The sequence below is a fragment of the Callorhinus ursinus genome, unplaced genomic scaffold, assembly GCF_003265705.2.
Source record: "Callorhinus ursinus isolate GAN/ISIS: 27379988/994484 unplaced genomic scaffold, GSC_fseal_2.0 scaffold23, whole genome shotgun sequence".
NCBI classification, from domain to species: Eukaryota; Metazoa; Chordata; class Mammalia; order Carnivora; family Otariidae; genus Callorhinus; species Callorhinus ursinus.
In genome coordinates this window covers 2,851,150-2,878,055 of record NW_027397085.1, presented here as the reverse complement: position 1 = coordinate 2,878,055, position 26,906 = coordinate 2,851,150, and the positions used below count along the sequence as shown (strand labels likewise).

At 45.1% G+C, this 26,906-nt stretch overlaps 1 protein-coding gene across 6 annotated transcripts in view; it reads left to right on the top strand.

The window, feature by feature from the left end:
* Positions 1–26,906, top strand: part of PDE8B (phosphodiesterase 8B) — a 228,942-nt gene that overhangs the window by 145,664 nt on the left and 56,372 nt on the right. For 5 of the 6 annotated variants that reach the window (XM_073905300.1, XM_073905299.1, XM_073905298.1 and 2 more), the window contains exons 4-10: positions 1,336–1,395; positions 3,693–3,750; positions 10,183–10,271; positions 16,339–16,417; positions 19,844–19,984; positions 21,538–21,626; positions 23,778–23,838. In XM_073905300.1, coding sequence (XP_073761401.1) covers positions 1,336–1,395; positions 3,693–3,750; positions 10,183–10,271; positions 16,339–16,417; positions 19,844–19,984; positions 21,538–21,626; positions 23,778–23,838 — 577 coding nt within the window. The remainder of the gene's footprint in view (positions 1–1,335; positions 1,396–3,692; positions 3,751–10,182; positions 10,272–16,338; positions 16,418–19,843; positions 19,985–21,537; positions 21,627–23,777; positions 23,839–26,906) is intronic. The other variant, XM_025892732.2, reaches the window with a different exon arrangement.

Genomic DNA, 26,906 nt, shown 5'->3' with positions numbered 1-26,906 from the left:
CCTCATTAAGACCTGTGCTGTGGGGTGGCTGAATAGGAAGTAGTCTGTGCTAGCCTTAATAGGGGGTCTTGACTTGCTCTTCCTGTCCCACAGTGAGTTGAGGCATTGAACTTCAGGAGTTTGTTCAAATACCGTTTATCTACCATGGGAACCTTTACTTCCCAGGAAGACGAGAGCTGGTCACTTTCCTGAACCTCCCACCCACGTAGAGTGAGATCTCAAGGAATAGGAAATTGGGAAAGTACCTTTTTTGAGAAAGGTCAGGAAATGTGAGAGTTGAAGGAAATGAAGCAATACAAGCTGGCTTTTTCTAGGGGAGCAGTAGTGCAAATATGTTGTAGTGCAGAAGAGCTGAAATGCCAATAGCTAGAAAGATCAACAAATACATGTTGTTTCACAAATTACTCAAGAGCAGCCTTGAGCCTTCTGTTCTTAGAGATGATGGTTCTCTTCCCAGGGATCTCAAAATACACAGAGTCCAGACAGAGGAAATGGGTCAAAACAAGCAGGCTTATTTGTACTAAGCTTCAAGTATGTGGCTCTTTATTAATAGTTCATTCCATTCACGAGCCCTGACCAGGATAATCCAGAATCAGAGCTGCGGCATACAATAGCACATGTTGTAAGAAGATGCACGGACCTCAGAGTTCTAGATCCTCACGTAGTCTAATCCTATTAAAATCCTAGGGAATAAACGACACACAAGTGGTCATAGGACAGCGGGGATCAGCAGGGACCATGGCTGCACTGCAGCATTGCCCAACCCTAGTTTGTGACCCACTCGCTGAAAGCATTTCAGCACAAACAACAGTATGACCAAAACAAATTAGGCGGCTCTTTGTGTCGCTCTTATGAGTTTCAACCCGAATTGGTATGTCCAGCTGCCAGTGAGTATTTTAGTTTTTATTATAAGGTCATCTTTCTGAGCTATCTACTATTTTAAAAGATGCAGAGCAATTAGCTCCCTAAGTACAAACTGATAACTGGAGATCTGTGGGACTGCCCGTTTCTTTGCGGAGTGGAATTTCAGTCAGAAAACATGGAATTTAAGTGGAATTTGCCAGTTTTTGAAGTGAAAAATTGGCAGATCTGACCCATTGGACAGCTGCCCAGGCGTTTAAAAACAAAACAAAACAAAACTTTTTTTTTTTAAAGGAAAAACAGAGATTGTCCTAATCTTCAAGGGCATCTTTCTCTGTTGTCTTTACACATTTCCAGACTTTCTCTTGAGAGAAAGATTAGGTTTTGTGCCATTTTTCAATGTGAAGTTGCCGCATTTGTTCATTGTAACAAAGCCCAGATCACCTGGTTTGACTTGGAGCCTTCTCGTTGCAGGTCGATCCGGGCCACAAATCCTTCCGAGCACACGGTGATCCTGGCGGTGGTTTCACAAGCGTAAGCCCCTCCCCCACCCCCCGTCCCCAGTTGGCGGTGGTACTGTTCATTCTGAAACATGTGTCTGACGGAATCCAGACTGTGAGCCAGCAGGCAGTGGGCATGCCCTTGGCCCCACAACACCAACTTTAGATCTCACTTTGTGGGGGGTGTCCTTTGTGTTGCAAGGTTCTGGATATATTTAGGTTTCTGTCTGTCATCCTTAACCGCTGTTAACCCATCCTAGTACACATGAGGAGAAAATGGGTGCTCGTTGCATGCTAGAAATGAAGAGAAGATCTGAGGGAGATGTCTGGGGAGAATTTGTTCCCGCTCCTCTTTTTTCTTTGAAGAAAAGAGGTAGGAGACTTCTTGTTTTTCACTGAAGAAGAAACAAATTACAGCATGAGCAGAAAGAAGCACTAAATACACTGGAAGGAAAGGATTGTATAGTTGGGGTCAGGACTGCTCTTTGTCTGGAAGCAGGGCAGGAGGATGTATGCCCATGCTGGAAGGCAACAGAAGGGGGATTGGGCTGTGGGTACAAGACGGTGGGATGAGAAGCTGTTCTGCTGGGTTTGTTGTCTGAAATGGCCACCGCTTAGAATGAGAGACCTAAAAGGAACAAACGCTGCTGGTACAAGCTACGGTCATTGGAATCCAATCAAAACTGTTGTATTCGTTTAGTGGCCATCCTTCGCTTTGGAGAGAAGAAGGCCTTTGATGAGGGCCTAGGGCCCTACTGGACTTGGCCCCATTGTGGGAGCTGGCACAGATTCTGCGACAAGCCAGCAGTGGAGACAGGAGAGTTGAGGTCTCCCCCAGGCAAGCCTGGCCCAGGGGAGATTTGAAATCCTGCTTATTGGTACAGGAAGAAATCGTGGCTACAAAGTTTTACCCCAACCAAAGACTCTTCTTACCTACTGTTTTTAAGAACTGTGTTGCTTCACTTGATTCCTACCATGGGCTCTGGGCCAAGGGAAGGAAAGAAATCATTCCCATTGGTTCCTGATCTCATTATCCTGGTGGGACATGGGGTCTCAAGTGGAATGAGTGAGGGGGACCAAGGTATATTTAGCCTTCCTCACCCCCTTGTATTTTGTCTTGAGGGCACTGGGAGGGGTTACTAGAGTGTCCCAAGTCTTGTGCATGGATTCCAGGAGTATACCAGGCCACACGCCATATTCCCCAAGGCTGGCTCATTCCATGAACCCACAAGTGAAACAATTTTTTTTTTACTCTGGTCATGTAGCAGAAATGCTTACAAATCTTTGACAAATAAGGATTTGCTATGGCTTGTTATTTTCCACCCTTTTCCCCCGTTTTTAAAATAAAATATTTTGTATAGATACAGAACAATAATAAAATGAATGCTGAGTTTGTGCAACCCAGCTTATGAAATAGAGTCAGATTCTTTTTGTGTCCCTCCTCATTTATCAGTAGAAGAAGGTAGAACGTGGAGTTCCTGAGTAGAAGAAGCAAGGGGGACTGCTTTTCCCTGTAGGGAAGGTGTGAGCTATGGGGAAAGCCAAGCCCCAAACAAGCCCCAGGATTTCCCTCCATGTTCACCTGCTCCTCCACCTAGTATCTTTTATTCCATTTTCCTTCTCTGTTTTCCAGGGTATGTACTCCATGTTACTTGCTGGCTATCTCAGGGATGCCCTTTCTCTCTTATAACGATGGAAGCAGGAATGTAGCATGTCTTTATGATGAGCAACCATTGTACCCAAATGAAGTTCTGAGACCCAGCTGTAGGCTTAGTGTAGGAAACCTTCCTGTGAAATGAGGGATGATAATCCATTTTTTTTCTCTCTTTTTCCTGTCTAACGTGGCATTCCTGATGACCCTTCTTCTGCTTTTGGCTTTGGGGTGCTGTAGTCTATAGTGCCAGGTGTCTTCCTCACACTGAGAGTTGGACCTAGCCAGGTCTTGGGGTGGGAGGTGTGCTTCCGGAAGGTTTGGGGACAGCATAAAGGACAGTGGTGTCTGGGATGAGCATTGGACCTACCTTGTCCCATCCATTTGTTGCAACTTTCAAGGGCAGCCCAGCTTTGGCGATGGCCACTCATGTGGACCTGTGGTGATGCTTTCAGGCACACTGCTGGAGTTTTCTCTACTGTTTATGTTCTTTTTTTTTTTTTGCACCTGGAAGGCAGATGTGGGTCCTGGAAGGCAGGTGCATCCCGTGGGCACATGCTGGTCAGGAATCCACTGTTAGAGCGCACGCCATGCTTGCCTCATTGTTCTCTCTCCATGTTTCAGTGTGAGGAACCCTGGTTTGTATCTGCTGAGTGACTGCATTTTCTGCTTTGCTGCAGATCGGGTGACCGTGAAGAGGCCTCAGTCCTCCCTCTCCTGCATGCAGGCTTCAACAGGGTATGTATGTAGGAGGAGACTCAGCATCTCTCTGCGGTACGGACACATCACCTGTGACTCTCGTGTGACAGCGCAGCCATAGAGCCGCACAGAAGCTTTAGAGAGTTGAGCTCCAGGACCGTGAGGGAAAGGAAATAACTGTTCTCGCAGGAGGGTAACAAGCAACTGCTAGTCAAGCTTTCTCCTTCATAACTTCACGCGTCCTAGTTACCGAATTGTAATGACCTAAAAACACATCTTCCTATACCAGGTCAAAATTCTGTAGCAACCTCACTTAAATGAGTCCCGTCTGTGAGATTCATTATACATATGTGAGTATTAGATACAGTTGAGTCCACCAAATTGGCACCCAACGTTCTGTGTTCATCAGGGCCTCGTCAGGGCTTAGACGCCATGGCTTTCGCATCTGTGAACTCCTGGTTTAAACCGTCACTGTCAGCAACAACAAGGTCTTCGAGTGACAACTATAGGAATAACACTGACGTTCAATATGAAGCTCAAGATGGAGGACTCCAGGGGTCATGTCACCAAGACAGAGACACGGGTTGTTCCTGGTTTCACTCCTCACAAGAACAAGACGCTGCTGAGAGAATCACTGGACGTGGAGGTGAGGCTGACGCACCCCGTGCCTCACAGAGACCAGGCAGACTGTGTTAGCAGGGTGAGGGAAGCAGTTCCACACTGACCCGCACGGCCTCTCTCCCCGCCACTGCAGCTCCACACAGAGAGGTCTCCCCTCCTCGTCTAGTGGAAAGGGACCTCAGTGGTGACAGCGAGCTCCCCACCCTGGCACTCTGGGTTGCTTTGTGGGAGCCCCTACTCTGATCTTGCACCACGGGGATTGCAGGGGAGTGTGTGTGGCTCACTGACCGGGAATCTGACCCCCCCACTGAGAAGGGGGTGAGCCGGCAACAACCAGCACCTGGATGCTCTCAGACCAAGTTCATACCTGCAGTGCCGCAGCAGCTTCCCCAGGCAGTGGTTTCGCCCATCTGCAGAACCACGTCACAGGTACGACCAGGGAACTCTGCGGAGTGCAGATCTACCTGATTTGGAGCCTCAACTGAGGAGTTTCGCTGGCCCTATAACTGGTTGCCTGGGCAAGGAAGGAATGGAATCACAGCCCCGGCTGCTCTGGAGGGTGTCTTCAGGCCCTGTCTGACCCGAAGGGCTGGCAACAGCTTCTGAAAGCAATACAGCCCAGTGGCTCAGGTGCCAAGAGGGGGGCATGCAGAGCTGATGGTCCCCAGAGTCAAGGCCATACCCGGCCTGGAGTGTTTCTGTGCTACATACTTGGCACAGGCAGAGGGATTAATTCATAGCCAAGGCTGAGGGTAGCTCCCGGCCTCCCCCAACCTGCGGAGCCTGTTGAGAAAATTGAGAGTAGCCTGGAGTGACCCCTCCCCTTCTTGCCCAGGCAGGGAAGGGGAGACACAGCCACACTGGCTCTGGAGGGTGTCTTCCATCCCATTCTGCCCAGAATGGCTAGGGATATCTCCTGGAAGCCCTCTGGCCCAGCAACAGTTGAGCAAGAGAGTCAGGCTAGAACTGATCATTTGCATAACAAAGCCAGTGGCCCTATTCCGTCAGGGAACTTGCCAAGCAGGTCGGCTGGAGTTAAGACAGAAGAGTTCTATTGCTTTGGAGATGCTTCCCCCACTGTGCTGAGGCAGGAAATGCCATTCATAGCCCCACTCATCACTGAACACAGCCTTTAGCCTGTCCAACCAGCGAACCGAACCAGAGCTTACAGGAAGCTGCAGAGTCCTCTCGGCAGCCCTGCCTACAGGGGTACTTGAACAGAGAGTGTAGAGCAGAACTGGGGGCTTCACCTGACCGGGAAATTCAGTGCACACTCTGGCCTAATTTGGGTCGCTAAAAAATGAGCTATGCAGACCTTGGATCCCTTCCTGCTGCCCTGCCAGGGCTGGAAGGCTAGTTCCGAGGCTCATCTACTACGGAATATAGTCCCCAGTTCTGACCATCTAGGAAGCCTGACCAGAAATTTCAGTCAACTGTAGAACCCATCCCAGAGCTTCACTTGGGTAGGGAACCAAGTTGTCAGTCCCGTGCAGCTGTTCTCAGCCAGTAGCACACGCCCCTATCCCCCTTGACCCGAAAGAGACCATAATAGCATGCTCCACCTGCCCAAGGTCATTCCCAGAAAGCACACTCAGAAACCCAAACTGAGCTGATGGAGAACTGTGTCTGCCAAAGCAAACCTACGAGGTCTACAAAAAAGATGAGCCCAGTTACCCAGATGCACAGATACCAACATGAGGAGTCAAGGAAAAATCAGGTCAATATGAAACACCGAAGGAGACTAATGAAGCTCCAATAACTGACTTTAAAGAAATGGAGATCTGTGGATTGTCAAAGAATTCAGAATCATCCTCTGAAAGAAGTTGAGTAAAACTGCAAGAAAAGCCAGACGACTAATGACATTAGGAAAACAGTTGCACGAACAAAATGAGAAGTTTGACAAGGAAATAGCCATCAAAGAAAAAAAAAAAAGGAAGAAAGAAAAATCCTAGAATTGAAAAACACAAGAAATGAAGAATTCAGTAGAGGGTTTCAAAAGTAGACTTGACCCTGTAGAAGAAAGAATCCATCATCTGGAGGACAGGACAGAATATTGGAAATTACTCCATTACAGACGAGTAAAGAGAAAAAAATGAGGAAGAGTGAAGAAAGCCTATGGTGATCATGGGACACAATGGAAAAAAAATACCTATAATATTCTCATTATAGGTATTACGGAAGAAGAAAAAGAAGTAAAGAAAAAATATTTAAAGCAGTAATGGCTGAAAACTTCTGAACCTGGGGAGAGAAATGGACATCGTGATCCGTGAGGCCCAGAGGACCCCGTATACGTTGAACCCAAATCCATAATGCTACTTTGCTCTCCTGGGTTTAAAAAAAAAAAAAAAAATCCATGTCATAGACCACAGAGGAGCAGGAATTGCGTGCATAACGTGGTGGTTTTGTGCTTCGGTATGCTTCAGTGTGGAAGTCGCCGTGCAAGGTAGAATATTAAAGGTAGCATCGCCGTTCACATGTGTAATGGGAACGAACATTTCTCTTTAGCAGGGTCACTTACTCTCCTGACAGTTTCGTCCGTCTCCTTTCTCAAAGGCTGGCATTTGGTTCTGAATGCTGTTCTTAGGTGCTGTGTCTTAATGAGAATGCCTAAGACAATGCGTCTGAGTTCTGGAACGGAGAATTGGAAAAGAAAAATTGTCAAGCCATGTGGCTGAGACCAACTCTTACCCATCTGCTGAGAAATAATGTAAAATTATTCACAGGTTTCCTAGATGTTAGGTTAAATGTTGACCCCCACCCCAACAGTGTTCTTCACCTGTGAGGTAGGATCTCTGGGAGCTGAGAGAATGGCCTGACGCCCTGTAGGTTCTGTCAATGAGGAGCCACATGGATGCTGTTAACTGTCCTGGAATTCGCCTTTTGGTTCTCTGGCCCTCCCTCCGACTGGCTTAGAGATTGCTGTCTTGGCTAGAGGACTGAGATGACACATTTACTACCGGGAGGGACACCTGGCGCTCTTTGGGTGCAAATGCCACTAAGCAAATTGAGGAGGTAAAAATCCGCTGTTTTCTTTTTATGTCTTTTGGAGCCTGTCAGTCACCTCTTGTAATGGCGGCTCTAGTAGGTTTCATTTGCCCTTGTCAGGATGTGCTGCTTTTTGCAGGCAGCCCCTTGGATAACACCCTTCCTGGGAGCATGAAAAATGGTACCTGTCTGGGACCACCCAGTAATCTTTGGCCCTGGGTCTGATCAAGGCTGTTTGCCAGCTAGGTCAGGGTGCCCCCAGAGAGCTTGAGCTCTTCTGTGAGAAGCACACTACACCTACTGAGCCTTTCCCTCCTGAGTTAACTGTGGCTCAGAATCCGCTCAAGCAGCTCTCCAGGTGGCTAGTCTCCTTTTTTGGGTAAAATCTTGTCTTTGGCAGCTTTCTCCTCAAGCACCCTTCCAAATATGCCCACTATTCTTGCCTTCCTTGAGGTTGTTTGTCATCTCTGGGCTGTTTTGATTGTATTAAATCATCTGCTGAAACTCAGCTCTGTGTTGCCAGCCGATTGGCCAGTGCAGCAGTCTGGGTCCGTGCATGGGGATCCAGGAACAAAATGTGCCATCCGATATTTCACAGCAGCTTCTTCTTGAAGCTTCGGTAGCTGTGTGTAAGCAGCCGACCGCACGGGGCTCAGTCTGCTGCGAGCCTTTTACAAACCAGTGTCTTACTTAACAAAGGGCGATTGCAGCGGCATCTCTGTGAACCTTGGTTGTGCCCCTTTATCCATTGGTTGGGACACTTCCTCACCAGGTGTTCGTGGAGCACTTACTCTGAAATACAATGGGCCAGGCCTGCCAGGGCTACGGAGGTTGGACACAGCTTCCCCCTGGGGAGGCTTCCTCCAGAGGAGAAAGTGGAGTGCTAAAGACGGATTGTTGGTCAAGCTCCATTTGAGGGGATTTGCTTAATCCTCATCTACACTCGAGAGATTTAATATTTCGCCATTTTTGCAGAGGAGGAAACAGGCTCAAAATAAGTAAAGAGCTTGCCAGAGCTCCTAGTCATGACAAAGTGAAGGTGGAACAGTGTGTTATTGAAGTCCACACTCCCTGTTGGGTCCAGTAAAGTAGTTCCCAGACTGTACCATGGAGCACTAGTGTTCCAAAATCTCGATAGGTGTTCCAGGAAAAAGACGTCTGGGGTCAAATCAGCTTGGGAAATGAGTGAGGACTCTGTTCTTACTCTCGCCACCCCAGCGATGCCCAGTGCATGCTAGCGGTATGGCACATGAGCAGAGCGAGCGCTCTCTGAGAAGGTCTGCCGTAAAGAAACAGCTTTAATGTCTGAATGCAGAGCCCAGGAATCCAGCAGAATGCCTGGTGATTCTTAGCATGTTGAAGTTTGAAGGCCACTACTTTGGATTCACTCGCAGTATTTCAGCGATACCAGTTAACTATAGCCTAGGCAGTCCTCCAAGGAGAGGTAGTAGAGTCGGCCTTTGGACTACAAAAACCCACATTAAGTGTTGGCTGTGTACACCCCAGTGCTTCAGTGTTTTAGAAACAGTCACTTTTGGAAAGCTGTTGTTTGCTAAATACTACGGTGTTTAGTTCTTAGAGCTAAAGAAAAATAAAAACTAAGTAATTAGAAATGAAAGTGAAAATATAGTATGATTTTGTATACTGACTTTATATACTGTAATCAATATATTACATATATACATACATAAAGGCTTTGGAGCCTAAGGAAAATAAACCAAATGTAATGATATCTCTAGCTTTTGACATGATCAGTGACTTGAGGGCTTTTTTCCTTTATATTTTTCTGAATTTATACATTTTTTTTAAAGATTTTATTCATTTGAGACAGAATGAGCTGGGGCGGGGGAGGGGCAAACGGAGAGGGAAGCCTGACTCGGGGCTCGATCCCAGGACCCTGAGATCATGACCTGAGCCAAAGGCAGACGCTTAACTGACTGAGCCACCCAGGCATCCCCTGAATTTATACATCTTAAATTAATGTGTGTAACTTTTGTAATTAAAAACAGACAACAAAAGTTAACTACTTGAGTTTGTGTCTTAAAAAAAGAAACCCGCCCAACTGTGTTTATTGCAACATTTTTGAAACTTATTTTTATCACAGATCCTTTTTAGTATCTTAGAAAGCATCCACTAACAGTGCTCAGAGCTTGGCTACAGGCTGTTATATAATCTTCGCCCATCCAGAAGTTGAGCCTGAACCTAACCATGTTTAGCTTCGCTTTGCAATAAAAAGAGAAAGTATTTCTCTTCTGTGTGTGTTCATGGCTTCCCCTCTTTGCTTATCCCTTACCAGCTTCCCCCTGGGATAGTGGGAGGCCAGAAGTATTCCCCAAGGGAGAAGCCATCCACACTAGGTGCATGGAAGAGTGTGTGTGTGTGTGTGTGTGTGTGTGTGTGTGTGTGTGAGTGAGGAGGAGGAGGAAGTCAGAAGATGAGGAAGTAAGCAAAGACGGGTTTCTGCTCTTGAAAAGGGTCATTCATACCACGGCATACACTGAACACGTCCAGTGTTGGATTTAAAAGACTGAGCGCAATGTGAAGCAAACACGTTTCAGTAATTCACAAGGTTGGGGAGGTAGTCTGTGCCCTTGTGTGTTTATTTTCCTGTGAGTATTCTTAACGAAGTTTTTCCCCACCTTTTTCATCAAGGGAGTTAAATATACAGTAAAATCTGGTCTGTTGTTTCTCATACATTCAAACAAGTGTTTCAAACAGCTTGACTATTTTTTTTTCCATCTCAGCTCATTTCAACTTCTCAAGTTGTCTTATGTAACAGAGTTACCTGGGGTGGGAAAAACTAAGTTCATTTGACTCTTTAAGAAGTAATTGTATGTCTTACATATTATTTTGTTTTCTTTTCAGAGATTTATGGAGGATAGCAGCATAATTGCTTGCTATAACGAACTGATTCAAATAGAACACGGGGAAGTTCGCTCTCAGTTCAAATTACGGTATGTAGCAAAATAAGGAGCGCGAGGTTAACAGGGTTGTACAGAAGTTTTTGTCATGAGGCCACTGTTCACAGGTTCCTAGCTGAATCCGAGGGGCTTCTAAACTGTTAAGTAGGTGATGGTAGCTGGTAAACAGCAGATTCTAAACGGGGAGCCCTTTGCTTAAATGAAATAAATGAAAAATCATTTCTTGTTTTGACAATATTTTCCACTATTTGCAGCAGTTTTAAAATTAGATTTGAGGAAAAGTACTGTATAATTTTCATATACTTAAATTGAGGTTAAGAGTAGCCTTTGATGGGCGCCTGGGTGGCTCAGATGGTTAAGCGTCTGCCTTCAGCTCAGGTCATGATCCCAGGGTCCTGGGATCGAGTCCCGCATCGGGCTCCCTGCTCCTTGGGAGCTTGCTTCTCCCTCTCTCTCTCTCTCTCTCTCCCTCTGTCTCTCATGAATAAATAAATAAAATATTAAAAAAAAGGAGTAGCCTTTGAGGATTACTTTCTATTTACTACTTTAACACTTATGAATGCCTGCTCAGATTGTTATGAATAGGGGCAAACCAGTGGGTACATTTATTACGCTAGCCGTAAGAACTGCTCTGGAACCATGATGGCAGTTTCATGACGTCTGTGACTTCAGTACGCAGGGACGCATGTTCAAGAAATCTTACGTCTCTTTACAGGCATATAGTGCTTTAAAAGCAGGCTTTTCATGAAGCTCACCTCTGAGCTGGGATTGTCTAGCTGTTGGCGGGATGTTCTGCTTTGGGGACGTCTTGGGATATGAGGGCCCTAGCTCACCCCTGGTTTTGCACAGGCTCCACTCTAGCACATTCCCAGACCCTGATTTCTTCAACCTGTCCCCCTCGAGTAGAGAGAGAAGGGCAGAGCAGAGGCTCTTGCCAACCTATAGCCTGGGCGGGGGGTGCGAGGGGCGCTGCAGTCCTTAGCAGCTCCACGCTGTCGGGTGCCAGAACGTCCTTGGCACGGCTTCCCTCTGGCCAACCCAGAGGTCATGATGGTTTCAGGCTCAGTGAAAAATAAGAAAGCATCTTAGTGTAATGATTATCCTTATCTTGATTACTTAATTTGCATTCAAAGAGGACAAAACCATTTATAAACTTAATTTCTTTCTGACATCCTTGGAAGTAAAGTGGATTGACGTAAACCCACAAAGGCAGGTTTTGGGGAGTTTGCCCTGATTAGGGAAGTAACTTTTTGGTGGACAGAGAGCTTTAAGAAAGAGTGCTGGGAGGGATGCCTGGATGGCTTCATCAGTTGAACTGTCTGCCTTCCGCTCAGGTCATGATCCCAGGGTCCTGGGATTGAGCCCTGCATCAGGCTCCCTGCTCGGCGGGGAGTCTGCTTTTCCTTTGCCCTCTGCCCTTACCTCCCCTGCTTGTGCTCTCTCTTTCTCTCTCTCCCAAATAAATAAATAAAAATCTTAAAAAAAAAAACAGTATGGGGATAAATAGTCACTTTCTTAGGTGGGAAAGTATTTTTTTAAAAAGTCAAACTAGTGGAAATTCAGGTATTTTTAACAGTCTATAGTGAGGAATATTGCTAAGGATTTTTGAATACATAAGTTTAAAGCTCTTGGTTCCTTTGTATCTTTGTATTTATCAGCTTCAGAGAACTTCGTAAAATTTTTTGAGAAAACTCATTGCCTTTACTTCAGCAATTTCTGGTGGTTATTGTCACATTGTTTTTATTCCTTGGGGTCGCTACTGTTTTTCATTGGGGATAAAAAGATTGTACTTTTAGATGTTTTCAAAATAGAACTAGAAAAACAGGGGTTTCATTTTGTTTTAATTCTTCAGCTGTGTATTATCTACAACAGAAATGAACAGCAGTCCCCTTACTGCTTTGGTGGGTAATTCCCTCATTGCATTTTAAGTAACTGCATTTTGAGTTCTCTTCAGCAATCTGGCATGTGATGGCATGTGTAGGAAGTCAGAAGGTGCCTTGTCCACGCAGGGCAAAAGCAGGTCTGGCGATCTGAAATAAACCTTCTCAGCCAGCGTGGGGGTTAAAAGAAAGGGCTTCCCGTTATTGTGCTGATGAAATTTGCTTAGAGCCAGGGCACTGAACACTTATGAAGGTCTCATCAGGTTCAGAACTTGGCAAGTTTCTAAGTACATAGCACGACGAAGATCGTAGAACTTCTCAGCCCTCACTGACTGGAGCTGGTTGGAGAGGTCATAATGAAAAGGCTCAAGTTAGTAATAGAAATCAATGTGCGGTTGGTGAGTGGACTTGACCCAGGCAGGCAGTGGTGCCAGGAGGCTGGCTTTGCCCCGTGTGCGGATCCCTTTCCACAGCAGCTTCAGGTTGGCTGGTAAAGAGTCTCTCTTCCCAGTCACGGGCAGCCAGCATGAGAGCAGCCCCCACAGTGGGGAAAGGAAAGCAAGAGTTCTTCACAGAAAGCCAGAGAAGGACTAAGCAGTCAGTTTCTTCCATTGCTTTTTGGCTGGTTCTGCCTCAAGCATCTCTAACTTCCTTCCCTCTTTTGGAGAAGGGTATGTGGGCCTGGTTTGACTCTTCCTGCATAACCTCTCTGTGGGCCCCGCAGTCGGGGGGTGATGATCCATTCTGTCCCTAGCTCCTTCCGCATCCGAGGACATCTAAAGAACCCACCTGCATCTCAGAGTCAGGCAGGCCACTCTGTCACTTGCTGCAGATGGGGAAAATGAGGCTCTTTATTATACAATGCCAGAATAATTATAGTCTAATTATATAATACTTTTCTTTGCAATTCCTCCCCCAGCTGCAGCTAAATATGTGACATTACTAGCATTCTGCAGGGACAGGCCGTACCGCAAGGACGATGTCAAATGTTGAAGGAAGAGACTTTTGTCCAGGTCTTGGTTTGTGGTAACGAAATTTAACCAAGACAAAAGAAGGATCATGTGCTCAAATACTGAATTTTAAAATTCCATGATAAAGAGCAACTTCTAAAGAGAAGAAATAAATCCTATGTCTATGCGCTGGTTGAATTACTCTATTAAACGGCACCAATGATGAAATGGGGACTGTCTGGGGAAATATGGGGTAAATTATGACCACTTACCTCTACTAATGTTTTGTCTCTTTATCAGGAAAAGGGCTATGTTAACCAAAATGCAGATAAGATTTAGCTACTTACTGGGAATTTAAACTGATCAGTTGATTCTAACACAGGACCAGCTGTTATATCAGTTTGATATCTGTCAGCCAGGACGTAGACTTCAGTCATCAGGTTCAGTTTACTCCTGGTCTTAAGACCGTAGCAGTCCTCAGTTTCAGCAAAAATCTAAGTGTCTGAGGGACAAAACTTTGTATTCCATGGAATGCTTCCCTTCTCATTATCAGTAGACATTGTAGAGTGCCTTATCCTGGCATGGACCCTGGTGACAGGGATAATGCAACCCAAACATCCCAGCGCCGATATTGGGACAGAGGAAAACACTGAGAGCCAGGGAGACTCTCGACAGGTTCACAGCTACCCGGTATGTTGGTGGCAGTGTGGGGTGGGGTCCAGGCATCCTGCTGTGTGGTCGGAGACACTCGGCACCCCGTCACAGCACGATGTTCTTTGTAGACGTCACACCAGGGCCCCTGTAATACTTGCCGTGTCCATTGGGACCTTCAAGGGCCCTTACAAAGGTGAGGGGTCGTGGCTCCATGGCCTGCACTTCATGGGTTTCCACATCGAGTTTACCTTCCTTTTGAGCTGTTTCCAGTTTTGCAACTTCTCAACCTGAAAGATACAAAAATAGATCCGAGGCACAGTTACGTGGTTCCTGAGAACAGAAAATGAATACAGCTAAGGCTCTTCTGCATGAAGACTATAAATAATTAATACAAGCAATTAAATTCCCAAACTCTAGGAACATGATTTAAATTGATTACCTCATTTTGCCGCAGGTTTATTTAAATAGAACCATCAACCAAATTGGTTTGAAGCCTAGGTCTGAACAGTGCCGTGCAGCCTGTCACTGGGAGAGAACAGCCTGCTGGCCCTGCTCATGTTCTCCTCCCTCGACGGTTGATATGAATTTGTCTTGTTCTGTCAGGCATTACACTGAAGGTTTTATGCTTTGTGGATCATCACACAGTGAATATTGCATAGATAAATTTCGACAGTTGGAGCTAAGGTCTTACTTACATCAGGGCAGCTCTTGAATTGACAAAAACATTCGTAGGCTGGAGGACCTGTTTAGATGCTTAGGTGAGATGCACAGGCACATTCAGGAAATGGGCAGGAGAGGAATTTATCACTTGATAAAGTGTGTTATAGCTTAATTATCCAGCTCTCGAATGTAAGGATTAGTCCACACAGAGTGTGCGTTTCCACATGGGACCCCTGGAAGACAGGCTACCCTTTCCTGTGCTGCCAGGCTGGGTTCTGGACCCACGTGCCTGGAAAATACTACTGATGGGACGAGCTCTTGCTTGCCTCTTCGTGAAAGGTCGTGTAGTAGTGACTTTGGTAAGAATTTTAAGACCTCTTTTATTCTTTTTCTAGTATTAAATGATCTTGTTTACAAATGCAGCAATGGTATTAAGACAGTCCATGGTTCAAGTTAGTTAGACTGAAGCTACTGAAATAAGGAAACCTGTTGTATCTATCAGGGATCTCAGAGGAGTTAGGCTTACCTTGTGCTCTGCTCAACCCATCGTGATTACATATTTACCTGCCCACACTGGTACCTTCATCCCTGCAGCCACGGGAACCGTACCCTTCAATGGACTAAGATCTTCTACTCCTCATGCGGATTACGTTGCTAATACTGAATACAGTTTTTGATTAGATATTTCAGGGATACTCATGAGAAAAGATAGGTTATGATTCACTTTTCTTTTTACCACTGGCCTTTGAAAGGGTTAGAGAGTAAGGAAATACTGCCCTGGGAGCTCACAAATAATACTAAGGACTATATGCTGAATTCTTATATTATCCGAAGCACTTTGAGGAACGCCTCACATAAACTCTTGATTTTTACAGTAACCTGTAAGGTGGGTGTTGTTATTCTCATTTTGTAGATAAGGAAGCTGGGGGCCAGCAAGGATAAAAAGTTGCTCAGGGTCCCATAACTGGCAAAATACAGAAGCAGACTTAGTTTTTTCTGCCCTCTCCAGTAGTTTAAAACAGGATGGCAAAGTTAGATGCCTTTATGAGTGGAAAAAATGAACAACCTCTTAAGATATGTTTTATAAGAAGCAGCATCAATCAAGTAAACCTGTATTTTTGTGTTTTGTTTTTTTTTTTGTAATGGGTAAGAAAGCCCTCACTGGGATTCTTTAAACAGCCAGTACAAATAACAAAGCTCTAGTAACTAGCTACATGCTTTCTGTGTTAGGTAGTAAATAACTTGCTGTATTTGGAGTTGCACTAGATTAGAAGGTACCTAAAATTCTAACCAAGAACCTAGAAGTTGAAATGATGTCGAATTTTCCACTCGGACAAGAAAGGTCACCAAGAAAAGTCCTACCTGGAGGGCTGTACGATTAACCAGGCAAGGGGAATTCTGCCATATCTGCCTTCCATCGTGCCAGTGGGTGGGATTGAAAGCAAAGTTCCATATAAAGGCTTGTTTATCAGAGATGACGAAAGTAAGAAAGGAAGAAAAAATGTTTCTGTGTCTGTTGCAAAAGGGCAGACGGAATCCCTCAGATTCAGTTTGGGCTTAATTGAGTTCTCCTAATTGTTGGGGTCTTGACTTTTCCATGACCACACTAGGAACAAAACAGAACAGTGTTAACGTGGACTCAGGAGACTTAGAAGATGTTCTCTTATAACTTGGTTCTCTTTTGTCAGTATTAAGGTTTCATTTGGCACCTAGGTGGTTCATTCCATGATACATGAAGAGTTGGCTGGATTATAGTTCTTTGTGTTTTAGTCACAGAAATATATGCTGTTGTTTATTCAAACTAACTAGTTTAGTTTGAAAGGCTAAGGTGTTTATTTTCCTTCCAAAAGGGCATGGTTTTAATGAATTTGGGGCAACTGTTCACTTTGGTAAATTAACACATGAAATGCTAATTGTTTTATAGCTGCACTAAAGTCAATCTTTTGCAACTTTCAGGGCCTGTAATTCAGTGTTTACAGCATTAGACCACTGTCACGAAGCCATAGAAATTACAAGCGATGACCATGTGATTCAGGTATGGAGACACTTTTTGTCTGGAGATGTCTCAATAGAACCTTTCAAGTTTGAGCCATCCTTTTTTCAAGGGACTTTGCAATAAGCCTTACATTTTTGTATATTTTCTTTGGAGAAAGGAGCATCAGAGTATGTAAAAAAAAAAAAAACAACTGATGGGCTTAGTTTAAGAAGTAGATAGCCAATAAGAATAAAAAATTAGTTAGATTAGAACCTGTGCTTTCTTTGACCATTTGTAAAGACAGCATTTACATGACACAGAAGTATGTCAGAATTATAGAGTAAATGCTTATAAGGGGGGGGTGCCTCTGGGAATGAAATATTTCAGAGGTACTCATTTATTTGCCTACAGTTGGTATTATAATCATAGAGCTGTCTTGTATGGTAAAGTTATCTTCTGAAGAAAGTGGGTATAGTAGACAAACCTTTATTGCAGTAAAGTCATCTCACTATGTTTGTTGGAAGGTAAGACGTTTACACTTAAACAATATTCTGAAATGTAGACTTTACCACCAGTAGATACCGGCCTGCCTGCAGTTAGTTTGCATAATGGCACTGAGTTTACATCTGGAGCAATTCCGGTCATCAGCATAAACCAAAGACAGTGCCCCATGACAGAGCCCCCACTCTACACAGACAAACCCTGCTCTCGTACCCAACCAGTAACGTCAGCAGCCTGCCCTGCCTAGGCCCCGTCATAAACAGGTCCATAACGTTACCTCCTTTCCATTCAGTAACTCCGTGAAAGAGAGTGCCCCATAATACAGATGGGGAAACTGAGGCCCAGCAAGGTCAAGGAATTTACTCCAGGAAAGCCCCAGTAGTAAGTATTGGAACGAAAATATGTAGCCATGTCTTTCTGACTGCAGAGCCTGCCTTCCTGGTTCCCTGTTGGACTGTCTGTATAGAATTTTCTGGCTGTTCCGTGAAGTGGGTCTGGAAGCTTCTTCATGTTGCTACCTGTTACTGCCCACCTGCACACACACAGGTCTGTATCCTGGACCGCAGAGACACCAGACCTGTTTGCTACCAACCAAGTACACACCTCGCATTCCCCTCACTTACGTGCAGACAGGACCGATGAATTCCGTTCATGAAACACATTTGCTTTGCACCCCCCTCTGAGAGTGGGCAGCCGGGCTATGATTCCCATAACGAGCAGAAGGGGCTCCCTGCTCTCGCTGCCTTCCCCATTGGTAGTCTTAACTGATGACTCCTTGAACAGGGAGCAGAGCCCGTCCATCTATAGTGAGCATTCTAAAGTGGTTAGAAACCCTGTATCTCTGGGGGAGGTACTCTGGTGGTGTCATCCCCTCCCCCCCCTTTACGGTGAACAGGAAGAAAGGGACTATCCCCCTTTAAAATCTACTGGTGATCTAAAGCAAGGAGAAAGAAGTTGAATAGAGGATGTTCTGTGTAAGGGGAAGTAAAATGACATCTGGGTTATGGATTTCAAGAAGAGTCCTCCTGGACAGGATATTTCACAGACGTTCTTGCACCATACCAGAGTCCTTCTCAGGGCACGGCCCCTGAAGAGTGTGTGCCTAGGGGGTAGCACTTAACTTCAGGAACAATCTTTACCTATTCATCCCTCCATCTAAACTATTTACTTGACGACATTTACACGAAGCTGACCATGTGCCAGGCACAGTCCTCACTCAGCATTTTAGATATTCTTATTTATTTCTTAAAACCATTTTATGAACCAGGCACTACTGTTGCAGCCATTTTACAGATGAGGAAACTGAGAACCAGAGAAGACAAGTAACTTGCCCACAGTCATGGAGCCGGTAATTGGCAGAGCCAGGATTTGCACTTGAGCGCATTGGCTCCAGAGTCAAGGTCCTGGAGGACCTGCTGTGTTCTGAGGTTACAGCAACCCTAGCAGGAGCAAAGGGCCCTGACTGCTACCTATGTTTTCAATTTAATAGCGAAGGTAGACTAAACAGACAGGAAAATGTATGAGGATTTAGCCAACAAGGAAAACAGTACATATATCACGTATTTACTAAACAGCCCTGCTTATCCAGGGATAAATCCAAAGTAGGCTTGTCCTTGAGGATTTTTATGTCTAGTCGGGGAGAGAGATAAATAAAAACTGGGATTGGGCATGAGAAGTCACTGGAAGCCCGCACAGGAGAGAGTGGGAGCTTGTAGGAGTGGTACCAGCTCGGACTAGGCTGGGGGTCAAGGATGGCTTGCTAGAGGAGGGGAGGGACAAATCAGACTTGGCAAGGCATGGAGATGGGCAAGGGCATTGTAAGTGGAGAGCATGTGGGCAGAGGCCCTGAGGTGAGAGGCCATGCTGCCCAGCCCCAGAAGGGTGGTGCCCCCCACACGTAGGTGATGGGAGAAGAAGACATGAAGACAATGTCACCACCCCTCCTCTTTTCTCACTCCTGCAAGGCTGCCTGCTAAGGCTCCAAAGCAACCTCCCAACCCCTCCAGCTCCTGGATTTCATGGCGTCAGTAAAGCTTTGTTCTCAAGGGACTAGCTCCCTGAGTGTCCCTGCATCACCGGGCTCCTTACTGCTGTCCTCGTAGTGGAGTGCAGAAGTGACTGTGATTATAGTTTGCAAGAATGTGTCTGAAGCAGCAGGTGGATGTGCATGATGCCCAAAGAAATCCATGACCTAGAGGCCATATGGTCCCATTTTCCCCATGTTGTTTCGTTCCCCTCATTCAGCCTCTCATCCGGTGATTATTCTTTGAGAAGAAATTGGAGGCTGGAGTTGGGAGCTGGGAGTCAGGCAAGGAAAGAGCTCTGAATTCCAGGGCCCCAGGCAGAATTTTGGAAAGAAACCTGTTAGTCTGCTGGCCTCGGAATGTGCTAAGGGGGCCTCGTCTCGCGCTCATGTGTGCCCAGCGCTGAAAGGGCTGCTTTCTGCCCAAACTGTTTAATTAGATTTATTGTTCAGATGATCTGGGAAGTGGCCCCAAGCCATAGCGTTGGTTAGTAGATAGTGGCAGTTAGGAGGCATGAGAGATCAAATCTCAGCCTTGCAGAGGTGTAACTAAAATAAACCCACAACCTGTTGAACTAAGTAACTTTTGTTCTAACTGATTTTTATTTTTTGAGTTTTTTATTTCATAAAAACTTCATTTCATTGAAGATGAATAAGGCCCACACGAAGCTGGCTCTGCTAGATGAGGGCTTCTTGCTCTTGGTCTGCTAAGGAATTTCTTCCAGGGTCCCAGAGGGAACCAGGGTGCTGGCGTGCTGAAGGAATACATAGCTGCTCAGGAGTGAGGCAACTGCTCTGGGGAGCGTAGTGATGAGGAGCAGTTGGCACCCACATCAGAGAGTGCTCGCTCATCCAGGGAACTTCTTACTTGATAGTCCAGTGTGTCCCTCTGTGTGCCAGCAAGCACTCCTGGGGGCACACAGCATTACCCACACTGACCTATAACCACCTCCTGTTCACAGTACGTCAACCCAGCCTTTGAAAGGATGATGGGCTACCACAAAGGCGAGCTGCTGGGGAAAGAGCTCGCCGATCTGCCCAAAAGTGATAAGAACCGGGCCGACCTTCTCGACACCATCAACACCTGCATCAAGAAGGGCAAGGTCGGTGAAAGAGATCTGTAAACCCCTCCCCGATGCTCCCCCCCCCCCCCGCCCCGCGAGCTCTATGTCATGTCTTTAGGATTAGCTCCTTTCCTAACAGGATAAATAAGTGAACGATCTCTTGTATTTGCAAAATGAGTCAATTGCTGGGTTAATTTTGGATACCAAATGAATGTGCTCCTTACAATGCTGTGGAATCTGATGAGTTTGCAACAGGAGAGTTTATCCTTGGGGTGAAGATATCCCACCCGTCATTGCTGCAGTCTCATTCCTGGCTCTGAGCAGAGCTCCCCCATATAGCTGTCGTGTTGTTAGTGTGCCCAGTGTTAGGGGGGACTCGAAGTTTGTGATACCAGTATTTACATGTGGGCCCAGTTCTTGGTCAGTTTTCCTCTCTCTGTTCCCTGTCTGCACCACAGCTGGGTAGAGACCTACGGCTCGCTTCTCCCTGTCATGTCCATTTGTCCAGCAGCTGAAGGCAGGGCTGTGAGTGCAACAGGCTCCTTTCCTCAAGCCCTCCCCTGCAGAGGAAGGATGTGGCTCCTGCAGTGCGTGCTCCCTGTGCATTTTCTTTTAGGCACTCAGAATGCTTGCTCATACGACTTCTTTCATCTTGCTTTCTCTGATGTGAAGTAGTTAGATAAGCACTATATTATTTTCATTAGGGACCACTTTTTACGAATCAAATAAGTTTGGGTTTATATGATAGGCAACATCAATTTCTTAAAAGTAGGGACAGCAAGCCTGAAATGGAATCAGGACATTATCAAGTACTCTTAAAAAAAAAAAAAAAATTGGCCAGGAGGGTACTACCACGCACCTGGCGACCCCAGTATGCACACCAGCGAGCCGCTCTTGGGAGGGGGCGCCAAGAAAAGGCTGTCGAGAAAATCCGGTTCTCGTTTTTTCCCTCCCTCCCAGAACTGGTGGAGGTGCCACGGGACCTATCCCTCTTGAGGGCATAGGCTCTTCATCCCAGCAGGCTCCCCGGGGTCCAGAGGCAGCCAGAATGTTCATACTCCTCTTTGCTTGATCCATGGAAACTGCCAGGAGCCAGACTAATGCCAGAGAAGTCTTGGTAGGATGCCCCATAGGAGAGTAGGGGAGGACAGGTTTCAAGGGGAATTGAGAGACAAGAATTTAGAACCACATTCACCACTTCCTCATGCGGGCAAATTGGACTCTCTGAGTCTCGGCTTACCTGTCTATAAACTAAGGATGACATTATCGAGCTCAGAGGTTGCTGTGCAGATTTTAGGGAAGACCCTGTAAGAATCCCTTGACTTGGGGCTGCTACACCCACAGACTGAGCGTGGCAACTCCACTACTCATCAACTGTCCTTGGACCCTGGGAAGGCCAGCCTGGAGGTGGACACGTTGGTCTTTGGGGACTTTGTGCATGGTGACCGCAGTCTTGGGTAGTAAGCATCACAATGGGTGCAGTGATAGAGCAGTATTTAGTGGAATGGTATTGCTCAGCTTGACGAGACCCTCTCTAGAAGCAGCCATAAGCTTCGATGGAAGGATTTTAAGAGCTCTCTTTGTCTATGTAGGAGTGGCAGGGGGTTTACTATGCAAGACGGAAATCCGGGGACAGCATCCAACAGCACGTGAAGATCACCCCGGTGATTGGCCAAGGAGGGTGAGAGTGAACTTCTTGATCTCTTTTAGTTGAAGGGCTCCTGTGGGCACTGGGTTTGCAGATTGAAATGCCGGCGTAAGCGCTAGGCCCCCAAATACGGTGGGTTGGGGCTGTGCATAGCATATACCGCGGACGATTCCACATGGTTGGCAACAGCCCCCAGACGTGGCTTTCCCTCCCCCTCTCTGCTCCTATTGATGGGCTTTACAAAGCATCTCCCCAGCTGCCCACCTTCACCTGATCATCTGTGGTTCCATTATCCCCACTACCCCCTGAAGGAGCTGTGTTTAGGCCTTCCCCTGTCAAAATAACAACAAAACAACAGGGCTCGCTGGCCTCAGCCCTGCCCTGGGAGCCAGGCTTCTCTCCTTGAGGCACTGGCTCTGTAGTGGTTCTCTCCGGGCTGGCTCTGGGCTTGTTCCCCAAGGCAGAGAGAGCCCTGGAGGTCATGGTTACGTAGAGAAAGGTGTGTTTGACTAGAACCTGAGGTGATCTGATTTCATTTAATCTCAGATTATCAGAGAAGCCTGTTCAAGAAGGTAAATACGTAATCTCTTTTCCTCCTCCCAGTTCAATTTTGTGAGAGGGTTTACAAAGGCAAAGAGGATCCCCAAACAGTATGTCACTGAGGAGCCTTTAGTAAACTGGCTTGAAGGTCAACACTAGCTTCATAGCACAGTTTACAGCGGACACATGCTGTCCTGTGATGTTTTGGAAGAAGAGGTATGAGTTTTTCAGGCCAGTAACCGGAAGTGGAAAGTCCTGCCTGTGACTTTTAGGACTACCTGAGTTCCTTCCAGATTGCTGGGTGGTTAGAAAACAAAACATTCTGTAAAGTGAGCAAAATGCCTGGAAGTCATTTCCTCTCCCATTTTACTTGTTTGGTAAGTTTTGAAATTGTTACCCCTCGGTTAAGAGACCACTGTCTTGTATTTCCTGGCATTTAGCTTCCCTCTGGGTGGTGGGGCCCTGGCAGTCCTGACAAGGGTTATGAGCACAGAGAGAGACCTCCAGGCCCCCTTGGCATGGCCATTTCCACCAGCGGTCCGCGCTCAGAGGCCATGATGGCTGTCACATTGGTGGTATTATCATCCTTAGACCGTCTTTTCAGAAAACTTGAGTTAAAATGGACTGTGTGTGTGTGCGTGTGTGTGTGTGTGTGTGTGTGTGTGTGTGTGTGTGACCAGAATTCTTAGGTAACCAAGGCAGAAGAGACCCTATTGCTTGGAATTTCTGTCAGAATGAGTTTTTCTGATCTTTCTGATTTTACAGATTAAGAGAGTTCTTTTGTCTAGACACAGTGCTATTTTCCCCCAGTTGTAGGCAGTGTACTATCAGGAAATTCTTTTGAAAAGTAGATAAATCTCTCCTCTTCCCAATTAGTGAAGCTCATTACAGAATAACTGGTATTTTCTATGCTCTCTTCAGGGTCTTCTGGAGAAGGTTGAATCAAAGGAAGAGAGACAGAGAGGAGCTTCTTTCCTATTCCTATAAAATCTCACATAGCCCCCTGGAATTCCTGGTTCCACTGTCAGTAGAAAGATCTACCTTGAACTGATTTTTATGCCGGGCTGAGGCAGCTATAGTCTCTTTTGGTCTCTCTTGTGGTCATGAGCTAGACTATAGGCTGTTTGGGGATTCTGTCCATAACCTTGAATTAAGACGAGTTTTCTCTGCCTGAAAACTGGCATCATTGTGATGACCATGCTGTGAAAGAATATGGAATATTAATGTAAACACAGCAACCATGTAATTTGGTCATTGTCCAAATGAGTCTTCTGCTTTTTATATCAGCTGTAAAATTATTAGTGTCAGTGGAATTAAAACCAATTTTGTCTGGAGTAGCATTTCATCCTATCACTGAAGATACCTAGGAGACAAGCTTCAGGAATCTGTTGCAAGATGAAATACCCATTAGGAAAGTGCTTCTGAGCCAAATGTGACTAAAAGGGAAGCCTGGTTTCTGAAGGCATGTGTGGGCTCTGTATGAAAAATGGGTTTTCCGTAGACTACGTTTTGTTTGAAATTTAAATCTGCCCAAGAATGGACCCTGGGGTTTTGCTTTAAGAAATTCTGTTGATGTTTTCATTTGCTGATTTGTTGAATCATCTCCTGTCTGACTCACTAATAACTGATCATTTCTGTTATTAGGAAAATTAGGCATTTTGTCTCCCTCAAGAAACTGTGTTGTACCACTGACAATAATAAGCAGGTATGGTATTCAGTTTCCTTCCTTCGCTTTGTCAGCTTGACCATGCGTTACGTTCTCATCACTGTTTTCTGCTTGTCTTTCTCCATAGCTTACTGTAGTTGTCAGTTTAGGAGGTTTATGGCAAAATTAGACTCCTTTAACAAATAGTTAAAAAAATGTCCTGCCAGCTTCTGCTTTATTAGTAATGCACATCAGTTATGATTTAGCTTGTGGCGATGCAACTAAAGACTAATACAATAGAGCATAAAATTCTTCTTCCAAATAAAAACCGTTTTATTTTTTCTATCTTACTTTCTTAAATGAATGAAAAGCATATATGTGTTTGAGCATTTCACTCCTACAAATTCTTATCAAAAACAATCATTCCAAATTAGTAAAAGTTAGTACTATGAGCACTATTTGTTTTTACCATTTACATCATGTAGAACAACACATTAGAATCTTGTTTTCAGAGTAACAGAATTTTAATAAGTTGCTATGTTGAAGAACATTTAAAGATAGTTTTATCAGAGAGAGCAATGCTGATAGTGGTATATTTTCTTTTTTAATTATACTTCTAATACTGGATTATGTGTATTTTCATGCTTTAAAGTTTATTGGTTAAAAGGTGCTGAAGTAATTACTAGTGATCTATGTTTGAAAACACAAGTACGACCTTTGATATATATGGAGATTTTAAAAGAAGGGATAATATCTTAAAAGGATATGAAGGTCTTTGGGGCATAATACATTTTAAGGGAGCATGTTGGGGAGTTGGAGAGTGTGGGATTAGATGGTGGAGGCTGGCCAGGCAAGGAGAGGAACTGCTGAGTGATAGGACCAGTGGACACCTGGGTGCCCCCACCTTGAGTAGGCAGCTGCCAGAGGGGAGGTGGGCCTGGGTGCCGTGAGGCCATGCAGGACGTTCAGCTGGGGTCTCAGTCCATCGAAGGTACCCACGCCTCATCCTTTTTTTTTAAATAATGATTCAGTACTTGTATATATTGCAAAATGATCACTACGATAAGTCAAGTTAACATGCATCACTAGACATGATTATAAAATTTTTTTCTTATAATGAGATCTTCTTTTGAGACCTATTCTCTTAGCAACTTTCACCCCAATTTACATTAGTGTTAACGAGTCACTGTGCTGTACGTTATATCCCCATGACTTACTTGTTTTATAAGTGGAAATCTGTACTTTTGACCCCCTTCACCCATTTCCCTCCCCACCCCTCTGCCCCCACCCCGCCTCTTGCAACCAACCTGTTCTCTGCATCTATATGATTGGTTTTTTGTTTCTGGTTTCGGTTGTACATGTAAGTGATACCATATAGTATTTGTCTTCCTTCATCTATCTTACTTCACTTAGCATAATGACCTCAAGGTCCATCCATGTTGTCGCAAATAGCAAGATTTCCTCCTTTCTCATGGCTGAATAATGCTCCATTGTATATATTTTCCACATTTTCTTTGTCCATTCATCCATCAGTGGACACTTCGGTTGTTTCTGGGTCTTGGCTGTTGTAAACTATGCTGCCATGAACCTAGGAATGTGTATATCTTCTTGAGTTAGTGTTTTCCTTTCCTTTGGATAAATGTCCAGGAGTAAATTGCTAGAATATATGGGAATTCCATTTTAAATTTTTTGAGGAACCTGCACAGTGCTGTGCCAGTATATATTCCCACCAACAGTGCATGAGGGTTCCCTTTTCTCTGTATCTTAGCCAACACTTGTCATTTCATATCTTTTTGATACCAGCCATTCTAACAGAGGTGAGTTGATACCTCATTGTGATACTGATTTGCATTGTCCTGATGACTAGTGATGTTGAGCCTTTTTGCATGTACCTGTTGGCCATCTTTATGTCTTCTTTGAAAAAATGTCTATTTAGATCTTCTGCCAATTTTTAAGTCAGATTTTTTTGTTTTGTTTTGCTGTTGAGTTGTATGAGTTCTTTATATATTTTGGATATTAACCCCTAACCTGATATGATTTGCAAGTATTTTTTCCCATTTGGTAAGTTGCCTTTTCATTTTGTTGATAGTCTCCATTGCTGTGCAGAAGCTTTTTAGTTTGATGGTAGTCTCAATTATTTATTTTTCTTTTGTTGCATTTGCTTTTGGTGTCATACCTGAAAAATCATAGCCAAGACTGATGTCAAAGAGCTTAGTCCCTGTGTTTCCTTCTAGGCGTTTTATTGTTTCAGATAATATATATGTTCAAATATTTCATCCATTTTGAGTTGATTTTTTTCTGTATGGTCTAAGATAATGGCCCAGCTTTCATTCTTTTGCATGTGGCAGTTAGGTTTTCCCAGTACCGTTTATTGAACAGATTATACCTTCCCCATTGTATATTGTCGGCTTGTCATAAATTAATTGACCACATATATGTGGGTTTATTTCTGGGCTCTCTATTCTGTTCCGTTGATCTATGTGTCTGTTTTTATGCCAACACCTTACCGTTGGGATTACTGTAGTTTTGTGATGTAGCTTGAAATCAGGGACCATGATGCCTCCAGCTTTGTTCTTCTTTCTCAAGATTGATTTGGCTATTCACAGTATTCTAGAACAGCAAAGGGAAACGTGCTTTTTCTTAAGATTTAGTCCAACATAAAATGCCTCTTTCAACACTGAGAATTTCGTCGAGAATCAGGAAGCTTTCACTTAATATCGTCGTCACATAGTAGAAAGGCAAGTCCTCGGGGACCTCTGGGAAAGGAAGGGACTTGACTTTCATAGAAAAACAAATTCTCCCAGCAGCAAAGTTGACACATTCCAGGAGGAAGGATGAGGTCTATGTGGGAGGTGACATGGGTAGAGGGAGAGGTGTAGGGCATCTTGATGGCTCTTTAGAGACGAGCTACTGAACCCAAGCCGTGCAAGTCAACCTGTGACGGGTGGTGAAGCTGCTGTACAGTATGCAGGCCCACTTGGGCTCATTCATGCTCATGCCAGGAGTGAGCCAAGTACAGTTCATGTCCAAAATCAAGCACAGCATTCCCCTACCAACCTAGGCTTGCTCCTCCTCCTTCCTCTCTTTATCGGTCAGTTGGACCCCCAGTTTCCTTGTCACCAGTCTCC